General features: G+C 35.6%; 2 protein-coding genes across 3 annotated transcripts in view; one reads left to right on the top strand and one right to left on the bottom strand.

Moving 5' to 3' along the window:
* Positions 1-21,227, bottom strand: part of LOC119079962 (inactive serine protease scarface-like) — a 48,699-nt gene that overhangs the window by 17,833 nt on the left and 9,639 nt on the right. For both annotated transcript variants that reach the window (XM_037188075.1, XM_037188076.1), the window contains exons 2-3: positions 9,517-10,042; positions 2,668-2,859 (exon numbers count right to left, since the gene is read on the bottom strand). In XM_037188075.1, the coding sequence (XP_037043970.1) occupies positions 2,668-2,859; positions 9,517-10,042 (718 nt within the window). The remainder of the gene's footprint in view (positions 1-2,667; positions 2,860-9,516; positions 10,043-21,227) is intronic.
* Positions 11,876-18,814, top strand: LOC119079961 (sodium leak channel non-selective protein). Its single transcript, XM_037188074.1, has 20 exons — positions 11,876-12,273; positions 12,423-12,608; positions 12,682-12,917; positions 12,979-13,107; positions 13,168-13,425; positions 13,482-13,792; positions 13,860-14,608; positions 14,661-14,869; positions 14,930-15,055; positions 15,112-15,477; positions 15,538-16,026; positions 16,081-16,221; positions 16,290-16,410; positions 16,471-16,604; positions 16,662-16,827; positions 16,906-16,980; positions 17,066-17,627; positions 17,700-17,973; positions 18,040-18,202; positions 18,278-18,814. The coding sequence occupies exons 1-20, from the start codon at positions 12,172-12,174 to the stop codon at positions 18,761-18,763; spliced, it is 5,283 nt and encodes a 1,760-aa protein (XP_037043969.1). The 5' UTR covers positions 11,876-12,171; the 3' UTR covers positions 18,764-18,814.

Here is a 21,227-nt window from a genome sequence, read left to right as displayed (position 1 = left end):
ATTTAAATCTATAAGTTTAAAGGTTCGTTGTCTATGTCTTTTGTCTGGCACTACGTTTTTTCTCTCTCCTTTCAACGAAATTCAATAACTCATTAGCGAATTGAAATTATTCTTTTGATTTATTATCATCAAATATTTATGGTCATGCCACTGGATGCTACGCATGTCGAATCTTCTAATTCACAATTTAGCAAAATTTTTGTTTATTTAGAGAGAGAGGTAGAGGTTAGCTTGTTTTGTTAGCTTATTTAGAGACATTGGGGCTAACAATTCAGCAAAGAATCCAATAGTATATATGCAAGACAACTAATTGACTAAACTCGTCGTCCATTCATTAAAAAAAAACTTTGGCGAAAAAGTTAATATTTCTATGGATTAATGCATTCCAACGATGTAACTCTTTAAACGATGCGCACACTCGTGAGAATTTCATAAGACCTACGCTATACACGGCAAATGCGTCTAGTCTGGTCTATACTAATGGTTATTAACGAATTAATTATTTAATTAATCACTGCTATTAAAGTTATTAATGATGATAATGAAATTTTCGACTAATTAAAACTTGCCGCCAATTACGTTTCATTGACTTGTACCTTTTTACCTTTTTAGTTTGTAATTGAGTAATGGAAACAAAGTAAATCTGAACCTTTCAGGAACTCCTAATCATCTGTAATCGTCAGCAATGAGAAAAATAAGCGATGACATGTGGGTAATGTGGCCTTATATAGTAAAATGAATGGTTAAATATGTGAAGTAAAAGATTTTGTATCAACCGCTATACAGTTCTTTGAACAGATTTGATGCTTACTGCTTGTATTTAAGATGTTAATGTTTCAACAATGCGACAGTTGTTTTACCGCTTTTCTTAGGCAAGTATTGACTTTCTTATGACACTTATCTGATCAAAATGTTCGTTGAAAATTCTTTCAAAGAATCTTGAAATTCTTAGAATTTGAGTCCCCTTATGGCAAAAACCTATTTTGGGACAGGCAATTTAAAATTAATTTTTTAATTAATTGGATACGTGGTTTAGGTTTATAAATTGATTTCCAAGCTTTCAGCTACCAACAGTAGTCTTCATCAGGGAATCCGACAATTTAAGAACGCAGAGCTGACGGTCACATCAGTTAGTACTCTTTATCAATGCTACGAACGCGAAATAGTTAATTTAACGAAATAAAGTGTCAGAATTCGACCAAAAAATATTGCAGTCAACGACACGTTTCAACTTAATTGAATATTACAAAAACGCTACAAGAAGGCTACTCATCAACCAAAAAGTATTCTTTCTCAAAATTCCAATCTCGACCGCGACACGGATATTGCGTAAAAAAAATCGTTTTCTTGTTCTCTTGATCTGTCAAATTTTATTACAACAGAAAAAGATCCCAAAATTTGTGACACAATCACGCATCACATCGGTCTCGAGATTTATCCGACTCAAGGCAATTTATTTTGACGCCATAAAGACACATAAATTTTTATATGTTTAATTGAAAGTGAATTTTATTTTGGCGATTATTTTTTTTCTTCTCATTTCATACTGATACGGAATACGGCGGTGTATATGACACACTGGATTTAGATTACAAGAATGGATTAAACTGCGTTCGTTGATATAATTGACGAGGTGTTCAAATATGCAAAACATTGAGGTGTTCAGATACATACACAGATCGAGCAATGAAATGACTTTACAGATTTACAGATTTGGTTCCATTTAATGGAAAAAAAAATCAATTCAAAATTATGAATTGCAAAATTATGTTTTCATATGTGGATAGTTGCACGGTAATGTATGCTTGGTACAGATAAAGAAAAGTCGAGTCATTAAACCCGTTGTTCATATTACAACAATACACAGAGAAAGACAAAAATGTTTTCTTGTGGTTCCACAAAAATATATCTCCCAGGTGTACGAATTTCTCGGTTATGTAAGCAACGTTTTATTAAACGCTGACACACTCTACATAAGCTCAGTTTTTTGATAAAAATAAAAATCTTTTCTTATTGACATGACATCATTTTATATTAATCGACGAGCAAAAAATTGCCATAATAAAAATGCTAATGTGAGAGAGGAAAATTTCAACGCTCTACGATATATATGTATATAAATGGTGTACGTTATTTATATATATATGTGTGTATCGATAGGCCGGGCGACCGGTCGACGACGCATCAATATATATGTAATACTAAAGCATATGGCCCATATTTGAGGTAAAAAAAATATATTCATGACCTAGGCCTTGAATTGAAACAGCATATTTGAAACGCTTAAATGTCAACCACAATATATAATTATGATGATGATGATATCTCTTTTCTTTTCTCGTGTCTTTTGGGATAAAGTTTTTTTTTTGTCGAAAAAAAAGACTTCGGTGTGAATCAAAAGATGTTTCGTAGAGATAGACGAAACATTATATTTCGTTTATATTGTTTTGTCGGTTGATAATTATGTTTTTTGGTCGCGAATGAAGAGGAATTAATTTCGAATTCTTCCGGCGATCAAAGATTTCTTCTATCGATATGGTAAACGACAGGGTAATAAAATGAATTTTAATGTACTTCATTATTGTGTTGTGTTAGAGAAACACGTTAAAATTTGCGGATTTTTTTTTTAAATGTTTAAATTTCTGGTATTTAAAAGTTTAAACTTACCGAAGGTCTGTTGGGTGTTCGTGCAACAACGCCATTGATACACTGGTCAGGTGACACACAACCGTAATTTTGATCCACGCATGGTGTTGATTGGGGCTGTGGTTGGTATGGTGTTGTTGGTCTTGGAGGCTGGGTTGGTGGTTGGGTTGGTACTAAAATTGTGCAGCACACTTCGTTTTGAGAGTTACAATTCTGTAAAGGAAGAAAAATTAGTAAACGGTCAACGAACTGCTTTTTTTTATAAATTTAACTGTTGTCAGTTCTCACAAAACCTATAAATCCTTAAAAAGAACGACATCGCTAGTGAATAATAAGGAATAGTATATTACGTTCTTCTTTGGCCAAAAGTAACGGCCATAATCCTACAGTATGATTCCTACTACTCAATATAACATAAAGAAAGAATAACAAAAACTCGCGAACCTCCTCGGAAATGTAAATTACCACAAATGACATAATGTAATTAAATCATTGCCATAGCGAGTTTTACTCTTCATATTAACTTCCATACATGCTTCCATTAATGCCAGAAAAATTGAAAGTTGTGGTTCTTACTTTCATTGGAGCTTTACTACCAACAATTTAAAACAAAATTATCGAACTTTCAAGCTTCAACAGCCTGGTAAGAGTCATCGAATCAATTTTTTTTAATGGGTGCGATGGCATTATGTGTTAAAGTAATTCTCTTGCATTTATTAGCCAGCATCATCAGCACCTATTTATCATTCATAAATTGTACATCATTTTATTGTCCACATTGACGCCGTCAGCTTAACATCATTAATATTAAGTCAACGTGAAATTGTATAATAAAAACGAAGAAGCTTGTTAACACATCAACCAACCACCAAGACGGAAAAAAAAGTCTTGAACAAAAATACATGAAGACCCATTAAAATGTCATCTATTATTGGAAACTTTAAAGAAGAGTGAATATAAAACATCATCATCTCTTGTAATAGCCGAATAATGTAACACAAACATGAACAGTGAAAGCGATTGCGTGCCATATATGATTATCCCAATCGGTTGATTATTATCTAATCCAAAATTGAAAAATAATTTCAGTAAAAAAATAAGTTTGTACCTTCAATTGCAGCTTAATTCATGATATTACCGGACAATTGTCCTGTCGCTTTTGATGATTGAATAATGCGAAATATTTTAGTAATAAACGTATTGAGCATATCTTTTACATATAACGATTCACTAATCAAAAAGTCTTGTATTATATTGTGGGAGCCTCTTTAGAAATCATGCAACTGAATGTATGCATTTAGGGAAACATTGTTCGATATTCAATACGGCTGCCAAAAGTTGACTTTCTTTAATAAACGGTCGATATCGATGAAAGACCTTTACGATGCAACAAACAAAATAGTGAAAAAATGGAAATTGCTATGGTCAAAAGTAGATATTTAGAGAATTTCGTTACAAAGTGAAGTTTTACTCTTTTATAATTTGGGATTATTTGTAATTGATTCCACAAAACTTGTTGAACAAATGAAAATCTAGACTTTTATTTTCTGAATTTTGGTTAGGCACGCACTCTCCACAAAAATGAAATACTAAAATAAAAAATCTAGAGTTCCATTTGTTAAGCAATTTGTGTAATTTACAAACAAACAATCAACTGCAAAACAGAAAACATGTTGAATTTCCATTTTCTCACACTGTATGATACGATTTCAAAATATCTCCCTTATACAAACGGCTAGTCATTGACACTATCGACAATAACGACAAAAATGAACAACGTGCTCTTTGTAACATTTTTTATATAGTGCAATGTATGATAAAAATATTGAAGTAAGAGATTTTATATCAGACACTGTGAGATAAATTAAGACAATAAAGTAGCACATTTAATGATTTTGTTGGGTTCCAAAAGATTAAAAAAGTTCGGTAAAACGGCGTTATAAAATAGTGTCCTACGCAGAATGACATCCACCCATTGGCTACCAAAAGGCTCTCCTGTGAAGCTCTATTGAAAGGCGACGTCATAACAAAATTCAATAAAATTACTAAAGGCGCACTTGCAATTTTCCAAGCCGTATCATATGGCCAGTCAATGCCTACCACTAGCTGTGGGGATATCAAATCATCCAATGAATGTAAAGAAACAAGGATATGCCAAAACATATATTATTCCATTTCTTCGCTCTCTTTAGTCTTTAAATTGATGAATGGTTTGTTGTTCCCACATCTATAGGGCAAAGCTCTCTAACAGAAATCTGCCATCAGAGTACCACAATCTAAAAGCAAGTTTAGCCATGTGCACTCAAATGTATGTCTTGAGTGACTCTATATCGTTTTGGAATGCGGTAAAGTTACGTTGACGCACTTGTGTGATAAAGGAATCTGGTAAGCTATTGAAATAGGGAGAGAGAAGTATTCTATTCGACACTACAGATGGAAAACCAGTTTTAGGTAAAAGGCGGAGTGTTAACGTAAAGGAAAAGAAATGCGAACAAAAAAAACGGAAGAAAAAGAAACGAAACAAACAAAATGCCGAAATCAATGAACAGACACATAGTCTCTTTTGTTCGACTGAGTATTTTTTTCTAAAAAATAAACCTTTGACTGAAGTCGTAAGATACCCATCGATATAACCAATTAAAATAGCTTTTTTCAACAGAAAAGCTTATAGAAAAATTGTTTTGACTGCTAGAGTCAGATTTTCAAACAATAGCTTCTGATGTTATGTAAAAATGACCCAGTCACCTCCTCATAACAAGATGACTTACAGCTCAAAATAATTGTATTCCATTGATCATAATAAATGATACATTGTGTTACACTGTGGCTCACATTGTAATAAATATATTCTTCATGTGTGTACACATATCTATCCATTTATGAGGCTCACACAGTCGCTAACAACACCGAACATTTTGTAAACGTTAAATTTTATATTATGCGCGGCAAATTCTTTATTCATCACCACAAAAAGTAGTTAAAGGCAGTGATTATTTTAATTCGCGTGTTAAATTTTAGCTACTTGATTTAATAGTTTTGCAGGTTAATTGGAATGATTAATACGAAGAAGAAAAAAAAATTGTCTAAAATTGATATATACGCGAACGTCGTCGAACCGCAGCCAGAATCGTTGCATGTTCAACTTTAATAAATCTTTTGACGATGAAATTAAACACACAAATTATTTTCAAAAAATTTCGCAAAAATGTCTTCATGAGAATTAATTGTTGAGGCTGTCTTTCTTCTACTCAAGTTTAAGTTTGGGTTTTTTTTTCATTCGTTCGTTCAAAATATTTTACTATTCTCAAATGAGTTTTGGTGGATAGATTACTTTTTGAAATTCATTTTTGAGGTCAAGCAAATTTTTTAACTAACGCTGCCTAGGCGAAATGTATTAAAACTAATTAACCAGAATTTATATTTCACCTTTCATGTGTGTATTCGCGGCTGTATTTTTCTATTTTAATGTTTGTAATATCAAAGTGGTAATACAAATTGCGTTTTTTGTTGTTGTTCATTGTTGAAATTTTTAAAATAACTCCATTAGATCCATAATTCGAGATAAGCATGTGCACTGCCACACTTAACAACACACATGTGCTATTTTAGAGTTCAATAAAATTCATACGTTTGTCGGTTGTGTACGAAGAGCCTTTGTGTGTGAGATTTTTCTTTTTTTTAAATTTATTTACTTATGCGAATAAGAATAATAAAATTAAGAAAATGTGTTATTTCCAATGGTTCCAAATGACTGCCTTGTACATTGGTTAACAGAGGAAAGAAACACTTTACATTTTGATTTTATTGTTGGGTTACGCATGCGGTTTTTTTTTATTGTTCAAAAGTGTTTATATTTGGTACGCAACTTCTTGTTAATGATATGGAAAAGATAATTCTGATTGTTGTTTTTATGTCCGTTTAATGTTAATAGCTGGAATGTAGTATTGTCTGCTGTACACCAGCTTGGTGTTACCTTTAAACAAAATAATTATATTGCGTTGAGCTCTTAACGTTGCGTTTGATATGACGCAATTTCGAACTACTTAAAGACGGTCCGAAACAGAAAAACGCCAACAGACCATTACCTTAACATGTTACTAATGGTTAGGTCAAACATTAAAATAATGTGAGATCTATATTGCAATGATCGCGAAAAATTACTGTACAAAAGTTTAAGGAAACAGGAGATGCTAGGAGATGCTTTAAACAAAAGATGTTACAGATTTGATGAGATGATTGTATGACTGTATTGATTGCAAAACAAAAGTTTGCATCAATTCTACTGCCCTTTACAGTACCCACTATTTTCATTTGATCATTTTGGGCACCTAGCAATAGAAATGAGAAGTGCATCAGAGAGAGAGTTACTCTCCGACCTAAAATTGAATAAACTATATGATCAGTGGACTGGAATCAAACAGATGATTCCCTGTCACTATGAAAATTAGGACCTAGTTTGCATTTTTCTGCAAAATATTCAAGAAAGGAAGCTAAAGGACAGACAGTTTCACTGCCAATTTTAATGTGCTGCAGACGCTCCAAACATGACGACGAAAGACAGCACAATATTAATAGCTTGGTCGATTTTTTTTTTGTTTTCCTTTCGCTTAACATGCAAATAAATTACGATGTCTGCCTTGCGTAATAATGATAAACACTAAATTCCACTCAATTTGCACCCGAAAACTAATTCGATTATTTCTAATTAATTTGCATTTAGCTCGATGGATTGTTAGTTCAAATATTTGACTGACAATTCCGGCAAATTTTAAATGTGTCGACAAACAAATTAGATCGCATTTTAAAGTCGAAAGTTTCCGAAACCATTTTTTTTATTACGAAATACCCATTCGATAGATTATTGGTTAACACCTTCAATATATTATGTGATGTCTTCCCAAAACAGTTTTTTTTTAATTACAATAATTTAGAAATTCCAATTTATTGACCATTTCAATTTGATATTCACGTTCAAACGATAAACGCCACAAATATCTGTCTAATAAAATAGCTGATGCATTGGAAGCTGAAGTCAAGATCGAGGTTTTATATGAAAAACAGATTCAACAAAATGATAATTTATGCTAAAATATAGGTTCATTAACACTTTTATGTATTATTCGATCCAGAATTGGGTTAATGATAGACAACAAAGTCATTGTAATTAATAATTAACATAAGACTCTTCTGGTTATCAAAATTAATGGTAACCATAAAGTATATACTGCCTGGTTAAACGGTTCGGATTTTAGACGTGAAATTTATACGAATTGAGTAGTCCTTGTCACAAACTAATCGGAAGCATGACATTGTTTCCATAATTAATTAGTCTATTTGGAGCAGAACTGAAGGATTCCCTATAACGAATCGGTCAACATTTCAAACAAAAACATCATCTGCAAATGCATCGATCAAATGTTTGCAGAAGTGAAAAAAATAAAGTCACTCTGTCGGTGTCACCAACGAGTATATTTCAAGGTCAAATAGTCATTTTGCCCACATAAAAACGATGTATGAATTCGAACCACCAATGCATCTCCGAGTTTGCTTAACCTTTTTCATTATAAATCGGTAACCTTTAAGATTAATAAAATTAATTTTTCGGTTGAGAAGAAACATGTGTAAACACGTCAATTTGAATATTATTTTTCTTATTATACATTGTTTAAGACCTGAGTTGTTTATTTATGAATTTCATGTGTATTGTTCACCGTCGCAAAATAAATGGAGAGTTTCTTTTATAACACTCGAACAATCCTCCCGTATAGTTAACAAAACAGAAGATGGAGAAGACCAAAAAAAATCCACATAAAAAATGCTGAAAATTATTAAAAATAGTAGCACGCGAATACCAATCCAAATAAATGAGCCAGAGATGACCTTTCGATCGTCAATTTGGTGACGATGTCTTGAAATTTTATTGTAAATACTATCCATATATGTTACATTCATATAAAAGCCCCATTGAATTTTCAGCCGAATATAAAGTTTTAACCGAAAAAAAAGAAGAATTCAAGAAGTTGATCGCTTATGATGTTTACAGGCTGTCGTTCAAGGTCAACCTCATCAGATCTGATGCGAAAAAAAAGCTTATTGTATTGATTATTATATAAGAATCATAACGGCATTTTTAACGAGTGGATTTGATGTGAACAACTTTAAGTTGAGACGAAAGTCAAGCGAACGCTACCACAGCGGTTAGGTATTGTTTTATTGGCGGCATGACATTGCCATTTGTTATCGACAGCAACGATAAAAATTAACGATGAGCTATTGTCAATCTAGTCATACAAATGCATACTGGGACTAATGAAGAATTTTTTTTGCATTAATCCGTTGAGATGAGGTAACAGACTCTATAGTTCCAGTGGTGAACCATTTTTCCTTCTGTTAGGGGTTATAACTGGACCGTAATAATGAAAAGTGTCAATGCCAACAATGCATATAACTTTAGTGTCTGATGTTCGAAGCTAAAGGACTCTAGACCGTACACACCGGGATTTTTTTTTTTAAATTTGAAATTACATGCAGGAATTGTATGTAGGGAAAATTAGTCCATCCTACTATGAACACAATATTTAGAAATTAATTACAGGAGACGTCAGAGAAATCAAGACATGAATTTGCTTCAGCTGTTTTTCAGCACACAAGGCTACACTTGCCTATACGAACGTATAAGGACGTTTATTTGTAAGAGTGGACCATCTGAAGCAGATTCATGTCTAAATTTCACTGACGTTGACTGTACCCAACAGATTACAAAAAATTAAGGAAATTTAGAGAATTTGGAAATGTTTCCTTGGAGAACTGACAGCACATTTTCATAGACTGTATATAGTCAGCAAGAAAAGTTAAGACAAAAGTACTTACTTGACTTGATCCTTGCACTTTAGACGCTTCAACGAATCCATTATTACACAAATATTTGGTAACACAAGCTTTTCCCTGTCCACTACACGGAATGGTTTCGATATTCTCTTGTGGCGGCAAATATCCCGGTGCCATATAAGTGTACGGTCCCGAGCCCGATGACGCATCCACTTGCGACGCAAACGGTTTGCCACTGTTCACAAACGGATTGCTCGAATACGATGCATCGCTTGAGATTGAGTTTCCGCTCAAGAACGGATTGTTCGAATAATCGTTAGCTGTCACTTGTAAAGTGCCCGATGTTGATTGACATTCGGGACCGCATCCGCTGGACGATGGCTGGAAGCTGCGTTTGAATGGTGATCCTCTGTTCATCCACCAGTATGGTGTTTCACCGTATATGTCGGGTATATCACCTTGATTATACAATCGACTGTTCAAGTATGCGGCTTCGAAGGTGTCTTGTGCTATAGCAATGCCTATTAAAAATAGGCCTATGAAGGCCGTTCGATACGGGTGCATATTTCTGTTGATGGAAAGAAAATAGAAATTAGTAAATTGGTCAATGAGAATTTGTTGGGAGTTGTTGTATGATAAATGTCTAAGGTCGTTGTGAGTAGACAGAATTGATTCCATGCTTATCGATTCAAATTGAATCATTTATCTTTTCTGACTTTGGTTGATTTATTGTGCCAGTCGTTGACTAAAGTCGAAACGGTAGAAAAAAATTTATCTTTTTCATTTATGAGTTTTTTGTGAGACTTTTTTTAGCTCGAAATTTTTTTATTTATTTTTATGGAAAAAATTTTTAATTTCGAAGATCAGAAAATAAACTTGTTTCGAATAGATGACAAAGTCATTTCTGAGTCCACTTTCGTTTCATTAGAAGCGAGACCCTACCCACTTGGAAATAGTAGATTTTCGAATAGGAAAGATCGTATCCGAATCAAGTTTGTTTATAAATAAAAATGACTAAGCTAAAATTCAACGGTTTTTTTTTCTTCGCTTGAAACGTTTAACGAAGAAACCTGAAGGAGTTTCTTCTGTTTTTTTTTTAATCGATATGAACTTATGCAAAACATATTCAAACAGTTTTGAATACAAGAGACGAACGAGTGAAGACGAAAAAAAAAACACATTTTCGATTCATAAAATTTTAAGCTACAAACATTATTAACGAATAAATCAATGTTTCGTAAGTTTTTCCATAGAACTTCGCCATCATAACATTATCTATCGAATGTATGAAACAACTTGAAAAGATTATATTATAGCTGCAAACAAGCCATCAGTAAATAAATCAAATTTCCATTGGCAATAAATTCTCTAATGGATGCCGTTTGTTTGTGGCATATTCCATAAATAATTGTAGCCTCATGGCAAATTATCATAAATTGATTTTTCGCACATTTGTTTTATTGAAATGCAATAAATTTTGGATGAAATAAAAATTTTCATTGAACAGTCAAACGAGCAACCAATGTGTTGTCTTAACAAAATGTTTTAATTAAGCAAAAATGGTGAGAGAAAAAAACCAAAAACATTTTTTGCTAATCATTTCTGAGTTGTAAGCCCATCCGAAATCGGTTATAAACATTTTCAAGGAATGCAAGAACATGCTTCAATTAACGACATTGCAAAAAACAAATCCGCACAAAACAAATCCATCAACCCACCAGCATCATAACATCCATTGGTGCTATTAAATCTCAATGAAGTAACCTCATTCATATAATTAACATCATCACACCTTTTATCGACAGGTATCATTAAAACGAAACCGACTTTCCGAAATAAATTTACCGATCCCGTGATTCATTATACTTTGTTTCAAGCCGATCGAACGGAAACGATTGCAAAAGCTTTAACTGACCGTGTCTTTGCAAAAAAAAAGAAGAACAATCACACAATGAACATGAATGAGACACCGGCGAAACACAATTCCATCGGCATTCCAGAAAGGAAACACAAATACCAATGTCAATATTATTTACAAATCGGTTGAAAAGATAACAAACAGCACATGGCTAAGCACGTTTTCGTCGCGAATAAACATCAACAAATAACAATGGAACTGCGCATGTCGCCCACGCGGTTCTTTGTTTTGATGAATTGTACCCTCCGGTTCCATTGCCAATTTTGGGAAAACGCGAAATTTGGTGAACTTTTTGCCTTTATACTACCATTGGATAACACTTGCATGCACAAAGTTAGCATATCCAACCCCTATACGGAAAAATGGACGTTTTCTCTCTAAATTTCGGCAAAAATTCTCTCATTTAGAGGAAAAATCGGGTAAAATGAGAAAAACCAGATGAAAATTGACTAGATTCGCTTAGCGCATGTTATCTTTTTGGTTTCATAATAGAAAATCAAATGGTGTGGCATCGATGAAAAAATATTTTGTGAAAATGTAAAACGAAATTTTCCTATTTAAACAAAACCAATGAAGATAAAAGACTTCAATAACTTTACTACAACCAGTGCCAAATAGAATAAAAGTAAAATGAAGAGTGAATAGTAAAGGGTGAAGGGTAAATTGATATGTTAAGTGGTCCAGTGAACATATTTAATGGTGGCCAAGGAAGAAATTGATAAAACTCCAAAAAATTTTTGATTTTTTTTACAAATTAATGCCAAAAACGATAAGTTAACATGCTAGGTAGAAAGCAAAGCCTTAAGGGCGAGCCTATACTGGCTGATTATGGTCCGGAGGAGAGTTTGAATGAAAGTGCTGATATTGAATGGGTGAACAAGGTGAGAAATGAAAATGTCGCTAAAAATTGCGTTGTACCTAATATATACATAGCCAACACAATACGAGCTTTCTCCGATACGTCTGTTATCTAATCACTTGACTATTCGTTAAGAACAACAAATTTATGCGAAAAAAATTCCGTTTTCAGTTATGGGTTCGAAGATTAATGCGTCTCTGTGCATTAATATCGCTTGCCTCAGTATCGTGCAATACACCGAAAACCTTCGAACGGTATCCATTCTTTCAATATCTCACTTTTATATCTGACACTACGGTAACGTTACTGTTCTCCGCTGAAATGGTTGCGAAAATGCACATACGCGGAATATTAAAGGTAAAGTGTTGGTAGTTCGGTCGATTGAATTTGAAATATTTAAAAAAAAAAATATTTTTTGTGTTTTGAACAGAAATCGCTACAGGGTGAAGTGCCCTATTTCAAAGATCACTGGTGTCAATTCGATGCGTCAATGGTAGTGTTTCTGTGGCTGTCCATAACATTGCAAATATTTGAAATGTTGGGAATTGTGCAGAGATTCTCATCGCTGTCGATAATTCGAGCACCACGACCGCTGATTATGATACGGTTTTTGAGAGTTTTCCTGAAATTTTCGATGCCCAAGAAGCGAATCAATCAAATTTTCAAGTAATGGAAACTTGATTTTGGTTTTAAAATGTTGTCAGACTCATTTCTTCCACCATTTTAGACGTTCGAGTCAACAGATTTACAACGTTACGCTGTTCTTCTTGTTCTTTATGTCTCTCTACGGACTTCTAGGGGTGCAGTTCTTTGGTGAATTGAAGAACCATTGCGTTTTGAATACAACCGAAAATGAGTAAGTCCGCCCATAATGCTAGCCCGAATTACCCGAAGACTAACCACAAAATCGCTTTAGATTCCTCACGATTAATTCTTTGGCCATACCAGACACATTCTGTTCAACCGATCCTGATTCAGGCTATCAGTGCCCCAGTGGAATGAAATGTTTGAAAATGGATTTTTTGAGCAATTATGTGATGGGATTCAATGGATTCGAGGATTTGTACACAAGTATATTCACAGTGTATCAGGCGGCATCGCAGGAAGGCTGGGTTTTCATAATGTACAGAGCTATTGATTCGCTACCAGCGTGGAGAGCAGCCTTTTACTTTAGGTACTGTGCTAACGTTTGCCCGACATTTCTACCACTAATGGTTTTCGTCTCCATAGTACAATGATCTTCTTCTTGGCATGGTTGGTCAAAAACGTTTTCATAGCCGTAATCACCGAGACATTCAACGAGATTCGAGTACAGTTTCAATTTCGAGCCCGCGGACAAATACAGAATAGTGCAGCGTCACAGATGTTAACTGGTGACGATGCGTGCTGGAAACTGATAACTATTGACGACAGTAAACACGGTGGCATTGCACCGGATATATGTCATGCAATTTTACGGTCGCCGTACTTTCGAATGATTGTGATGACGGTAATATTAGCCAATGGCATAGTCACGGCGAGTATGAACTTCAAACATGACGGTAAGGGAGACATTTCATCGACTGTTGCATATATTCATTTCTAAAACGCCAACGTCTTTCCCTGAAGGTCGCCCGAGACAAGTATTCTATGAGCATTACTACTACATCGAGTTGGCGTTTACATTTTTCCTTGACTTGGAAACGCTGTTCAAGATTTACTGTTTGGGATGGAGGAGCTATCACAAACATTCAATACACAAATTCGAACTCCTTCTGGCTATCGGGACAACTTTGCACGTTCTACCTGGATTGTATCTGTCCGGGCTGACGTACTTCCAAGTTCTACGTGTTGTTCGACTGATCAAGGCATCACCGATGCTGGAAGGATTCGTTTATAAAATCTTTGGCCCAGGAAAGAAACTCGGTTCACTCATCATATTCACCATGTGTCTGTTGGTGGTCAGTTCCAGCATTTCGATGCAATTGTTTTGCTTTTTGTGTGACTTTACAAAGTTCGAAACATTTCCGGAAGCTTTTATGTCTATGTTTCAAATATTGACTCAAGAGGCGTGGGTGGAAGTTATGGATGAGACAATGATACGAACGAGTAAAACACTTACGCCACTGGTGGCTATGTATTTCATCTTGTATCATCTGTTTGTCACATTGATTGTGTTGAGTTTGTTCGTTGCGGTTATCTTGGATAATTTGGAGTTGGATGAGGATATCAAGAAATTGAAACAGTTGAAATTTCGGGAACAAAGTGCCGAAATCAAAGAGACTCTACCGTTTCGTTTGCGTGTTTTTGAGAAGTTTCCCGATTCACCCCAGATGACCATTCTGCATAAGATACCCAGCGATTTTACATTACCAAAGGTGAGAGGAAATCAATGACGATCCACTATCGGTTTAACACAATGTTTCGCAGGTACGAGAATCATTCATGAAACAGTTTGTGATTGAGTTGGAAAGTGACGATCCCATGGCTATGGAATCTACCAAGCGACCGATTTCGGAATGCTGGGAATCGAATGTAGTGTTTCGGAAGCAAAAGCCGGTGCGCATCATGAACAAAACCTCGAAGGTCCGGTCGGTTGGATGCAGTTTGCGTAAATCGGCTATAACGCACATAATAAAGTGAGCTTACGATCTAACGATCAGTAGGACAAGTTTAGAGAAAACATTTTCTAATTGCAGCGATTCAAACAATCAACGTTTAATGCTTGGAGACTCAGCAATGCTTCCCGTTGCTGGAGGAAAGTCAGGGCTTAAACCGCAGGGTACAATAACTCATCAGAAGCAGTGGCGAGCTGACCAGAAAAAGTAAGACTTTCAATTGAAGCGTAGCTAACGTTTCATTGATTGAAAATCTCCCTTAGATTCGGCTCTCGATCGATACGTCGAAGTGTACGAAGCGGTTCCATTAAACTCAAGCAAACGTACGAACATTTAATGGAAAATGGTGACATTGGAGCTGCATCTCGTGTCACATCGTCACGAGCACGGCCCCACGAATTGGATATAAAACTATTGCAGGCCAAACGCCAACAGGCTGAAATGCGTCGAAATCAACGCGAAGAAGACTTGCGAGAAAATCATCCGTTTTTCGATACGCCACTCTTTGTCGTTCCTCGCGAAAGTCGCTTCCGGAAAATTTGCCAAATAATCGTTCATGGTCGGTACGATGCCAGATTAAAGGATCCGCTGACCGGAAAGGAGCGCAAGGTTCAATACAAAAGCTTGCAGTGAGTACAAGTAACAGATTGAAAGTCGAAAAATTTTCTAGCTTCTCGATCTACTTTCAGCAATTTTCTGGGACTGGTCACGTACTTGGATTGGGTTATGATTTTCATCACCACAATCTCTTGTATATCAATGATGTTCGAGACGCCACAGTTCCGAGTTATGGAGAATGTGGTACTTCAAGTGGCCGAATATGCTTTCGTCATTTTCATGAGTCTTGAATTGACACTGAAAATTCTGGCTGATGGACTGTTCTTCACACCCAAAGCATACATGAAAGACGTTGCATCTGCCTTAGATGTGTTCATTTACATAGTGTCGACAACATTTTTGATTTGGATGCCCAAATCGGTTCCAAGCAATTCGTCTGCTCAACTCTTAATGATTCTGCGATGCGTCCGACCACTTCGAATATTCACTTTAGTTCCACATATGAGGAAAGTGGTGTACGAATTGTGCCGAGGCTTTAAGGAGATCTTGCTCGTATCGACACTTTTGATTCTTCTGATGTTTGTGTTTGCCAGTTATGGAGTTCAATTATACGGTGGAAGGTAATTGAAATGTTTTGGAAAGCATTGAAGGAGGAATCTAATTTTTGCTTCCAGACTAGCGCGGTGCAACGATCCAACAATCATAAAACGTGCTGACTGTGTTGGTGTATTTATGCGTCGCGTCTTCGTGACTAAGATGAAACTTCAACCCGGTTTCAATGAGTCCTATCCGTCGATGTTAGTACCGAGAGTCTGGTAAGTGAAACTGACCATACCGAAATGAGATTTGATTTGAATTGCTTTCCGTTAATTTTCATCGACAGGGCCAATCCACGTCGATTCAACTTTGATAACATTGGAGATGCTATGCTCGCATTGTTCGAAGTTTTATCGTTCAAGGGATGGCTGGACGTTCGCGATGTTTTGATCAAAGCAGTGGGACCGGTACTGACACTTGCACAGTTTCAATGGATTTCATTTTCTTAACGACATTTTATGTTTCAGGTCCATGCCATCTACATTCACATCTACATCTTCTTGGGCTGTATGATCGGATTGACGCTATTTGTTGGTGTTGTTATTGCCAATTATTCGGAGAATAAGGGCACTGCTCTGTTAACCGTCGATCAGAGAAGATGGTAAGCATCATTCTGAGTTTGATAGAATTTTTGGTAAAAGTAAAGTGAAATTCGCAGGTGTGATCTTAAAAAGCGACTAAAGATCGCTCAACCTCTTCACCTTCCACCAAGACCCGATGGGCGAAAGTTTCGCGCATTCGTTTACGATATAACACAGAACATCATTTTCAAACGATGCATTGCTGTCGTTGTATTGGTGAACAGTATGCTCCTGTCTATAACGGTAATGTTTGTGGCAAAATTTGTTTTTTGTTTCGATCAGAAAACGATCAATGAATTTGCATTTCCTCGAAACTTTTAGTGGATCAAAGACGAAATTCACACCGAACGTTTGGTCATCATTAGCACGTTATTAACGTTTGTGTTTGTCATTGAGGTAAATGTTTTACGTTTTTTTTTTTGATGAACTTGACGGCCTTGATACATTGATTGACCTGTGTTCCGTTTCGATCCTCTTTTAGGTGGTCATGAAAAATATCGCCTTTACCCCACGAGGATACTGGCAATCGCGTCGAAATCGATACGACCTACTTGTTACCGTAGCTGGTGTTGTTTGGATATTCTTACAAACAACACTACGCAGTCATCTGTCCTACTTCATTGGTTTCATGGTGGTGATACTGCGGTTCTTTACCATAACCGGCAAACATACGACACTGAAAATGCTAATGTTAACAGTCGGCGTATCTGTGTGCAAATCTTTCTTCATCATTTTCGGCATGTTTTTGCTGGTGTTCTTCTACGCTCTTGCCGGTACAATTTTATTCGGTACCGTCAAGTATGGTGAAGGCATTGGTCGTCGAGCTAATTTTGGTTCGCCGATAACTGGCGTTGCAATGTTATTCCGGATTGTAACGGGTGAAGATTGGAATAAGATCATGCACGACTGTATGGTACAGCCGCCGTATTGTACGATTTCAGCAAACTATTGGGAAACTGATTGTGGAAATTTCACCGCAAGTTTGGTTTACTTTTGCACATTCTATGTGATAATCACATACATTGTGTTGAATCTGTTGGTGGGTAAGTTACGTCGGACCGTTATTAATCAATGCGGAATATTTAAGTTTTCCAACTATTCTACCATCCGGTCAGCTATCATCATGGAGAACTTTTCATTGTTCTATTCCAACGAAGAAGACGCCCTGCTTTCCTATGCTGACATTCGGAATTTCCAGAACACTTGGAATATAGTCGACATTCATCAGCGTGGGGTGATACCTGTTCGAAGGGTGAAATTCATTTTATGTTTGCTGAAAGGACGGCTCGAGTGCAATCCACAAAAGGATAGATTGCTGTTCAAGTACATGTGCTACGAGTTGGATAAATTGCATAACGGTGAAGATGTCACCTTTCATGACGTTATCAAGTAAGCTGTCGTGGTTATAAGATTACTTCTGGCAGTGTTTGCTTAAAATTATTTACTTTCTCTTAGTATGCTGTCGTATCGGTCAGTTGATATACGGAAAGCTCTCCAATTGGAGGAATTATTGGCGAGGGAAGAGTTTGAATACATAATCGAAGAAGAAGTCGCTAAACAGACTATTCGAACATGGTTGGAAGGATGTTTGAAAAAAATACGAACTCAAAATGCTAGCGTGAGTTAACTTCCTAACCCCCACAACCCTCTAAAATGTATCGAAACTATATGACGAAATCAATCTCCCAAACAGAAACAGCAAAACTCTCTTCTCGCGGGTTTGCGCGCTACCAACGAAGCTTTGCAGAAACAGGAACTTGACGACGAGAAGAAAGAAGGTTCCATTGAATCGGAGCCCGATTTGAAAGAGGCCGATACACAGCGCATTTCAAAAAAATCCCAAAACATTCTCAATCGATCCGATTCCACCGGCAGCACCAATGGCAGAAAGTTTTTAGCGCCCACACTGTCCGATCCTCAAGCCCGTAATCCGAAAGATACATTTACATCGAACAAAAAGAAGGGGCCAGTACGTCCAGCCAGTACGGCTAAGCCAAGTCTAACACATTTCAATGAACTGACACATCATCATGCCGGCCATACACATGGCCATGGTCATGAACAAGCACAAGCCACAAAAATGTCAGCTGTAGCTAATCAGGTGACGATGGTGTATGAGGTACATGATTGGTGGTCGGAGCAAGTGATTTGTACGCAAAGTAGTGACGAAGAAATGTAGTTGTTAGTGTTGTGTGTTATTGGGAAAATAAAGTTTTCATTATTTAGAAGATTTATTGGATTTTTTGGTGGAGATTTAAGAGCGGAACGTAACGTATTTTGATCTATCGACTCATTTTGAATGGATCAGTCGCCTGTCTTACATATTTCTCAAAAGAGCTCAAGCATTTCTGTTAAAATATTGTACAACCCACGACTCCAATGTATGGAAAAAATCGTTTTTTTCGCAGTCGACTATGGGGAAGGATCTAGTTGAAGACTAAGTGAATTGCTTTTGATATCTATTTAGGTCCCAGAACACAGATCTGAAGTCATTTTGTGGGTACATTTTCAAAAAACTTTATCTTCGTTGAGGACAGCCGTGAACCACGATCGAAGCCATATCTTTCAGAAACGGATAATCATCTGTTATCTACAGTAATGACAAAAATAAACGATCGTCTCCGGTTTATTTGGTCTTACATATAGTGAAAATACTGTTCAAACTAATGAAGTAAAAGATTTTGCATAATAAATTGGACGATACTTAGAACAAAAGAAGTAATAGATTCAATGATTCACTGGTTTCATGATAATATGATGTTAAATCGATGAACTTTTGTAACTATTGAAACAATGGTGAAACTTGAAACACGCCGCCTTTCTTATAAATGTTCAAGTGGATCTTTTAATCGCTTAAGTGTCCATTAAGTGCATGTTGAGTGCTACTTAATTTCTGGTAATGACTTGCCACTTAATGAAATTTATTATTATTATTATTTCAATTAATTGCATAAAAATTATAACATTTCGAGGAGCCGTGGCTCAAGAAACTTTTAATTTTAATAAATAAACAAGAAAAGTTCTCGTTCAAAAGTATTATTAAACACAAAAATCGTGCCGGTAACGGTGATTATAATGAAGTCAAATATCAATAATTCTTCTCGAAACGAGATGCGAGTTTTTATTTCAATTTCATTTATTCAAGCAATAATGTACAAGCGCTATGATTGATGGCTTCAATAAATCCTCACCATAGAGGACGTAATTTTGCAACTACTTTCAATGGAATGTAACTGACAAAAATAATGTTCAAGCATTAGAAGGTAAATCCATTAAATCAAACATTAACAAAGCGGCACCGTCCCGATTTTATAATTGTTACATTCGAAATACGTTTGGTTGAGATCACAGTCTCACTACAATCCGTTCGAAAATAACATCGAAAAACGGAAGAGTACAATTTATTGATCGTTTTTTCTTTTCATGGGCTTAGTGCTCGTTTTTTAAACGTACATCTGCTCTAAAACCAATCGTATCGTTGGTATACGTTCACGAGAAGAAAAAAAAAGTTTATTCATTTGCGATAAGATGGTTTTGTGCTGGATTTTGGTACAATTTATCGGCAATAAATTGATAATTTGCAATTGGTTTATGGTAAATGTTGTAATTTTTGTTTTATTTAGCGTCTTTGGAATGCTTCATCAGATAATTATGCAGAAAACATTGTAAATTGCTGTACACCATACAGTTTGGTTGTGCAATAAATTCACGTTTGCAACACTTTCATTTGCACCGGACAATTCGAATTGAACTCTGTGTGAAATGCTACCACTATATAACGAACAGCATCGTACCAGTAAACATTTTATTTTTACAGTTTGGCTTTTTTTTGTTGAAATAGGAAAGTATACAACTGGCATTTATGCATGGTATGTATCGGTCAAATTCCATTCATCAATTTCTAATTAAGATACTGGCAAGAGTACACAAACAACCACAAAATCAATATTTTTGTGCTTCGGTTCATATATGGGATGACAACCGATCTTTATCAGACATAAATACCGATCATAAAGAAACAATCAACACAATAATGATCAATTGATCATCCCAAGAAATAAAAAAAAAACTTTTTAAATCGAAAATCGAACACACTTCAGCAACCCACACTCAGAGTTGCCGTTACAAGTGACCAATGAAATTTTCTTAACATCATACACGAAGCGACGAAACTTTTACTTAAGACAAAAAAAAACTAATTGAGAAAAAAAAATTATTTGGCATTACTTTGACACACATTTATCGACTCATTATATGAGCTTTGAAGTATATTCAAACATTTTCAAAAGTGGTTACCAGACGAAATATATTCGCGCATCTACTTTTGCAATATAATACCCAAAAAAAGGGTATGACAACGTCGATCAGATATTTTACGAGTAAAGAGAAAAAAAAACCATGGAAAAAAAATGTAAAAACAAATTTCATGTACACAACACACTGACGAAAAAATATGTTCGATTACATAAAATCAATAAATTGATTAATTGGTCAGGTTATACGGACTCGTTGCTTGGCTGAGATAATTCGCCATACCATTGGTTTTTACGATGAAGATGAATGACAGGTTAATTCGGTTTGTTATTGCTGGCCGTATCATGTAAACAGAACCTAAACACAACAACCGATCCAACAAAAAAAAA

This window comes from Bradysia coprophila, unplaced genomic scaffold (assembly GCF_014529535.1).
Source record: "Bradysia coprophila strain Holo2 unplaced genomic scaffold, BU_Bcop_v1 contig_350, whole genome shotgun sequence".
NCBI classification, from domain to species: Eukaryota; Metazoa; Arthropoda; class Insecta; order Diptera; family Sciaridae; genus Bradysia; species Bradysia coprophila.
Note: the sequence above shows the minus strand (reverse complement) of the source record. Positions and strands in the feature narration are given on the sequence as shown.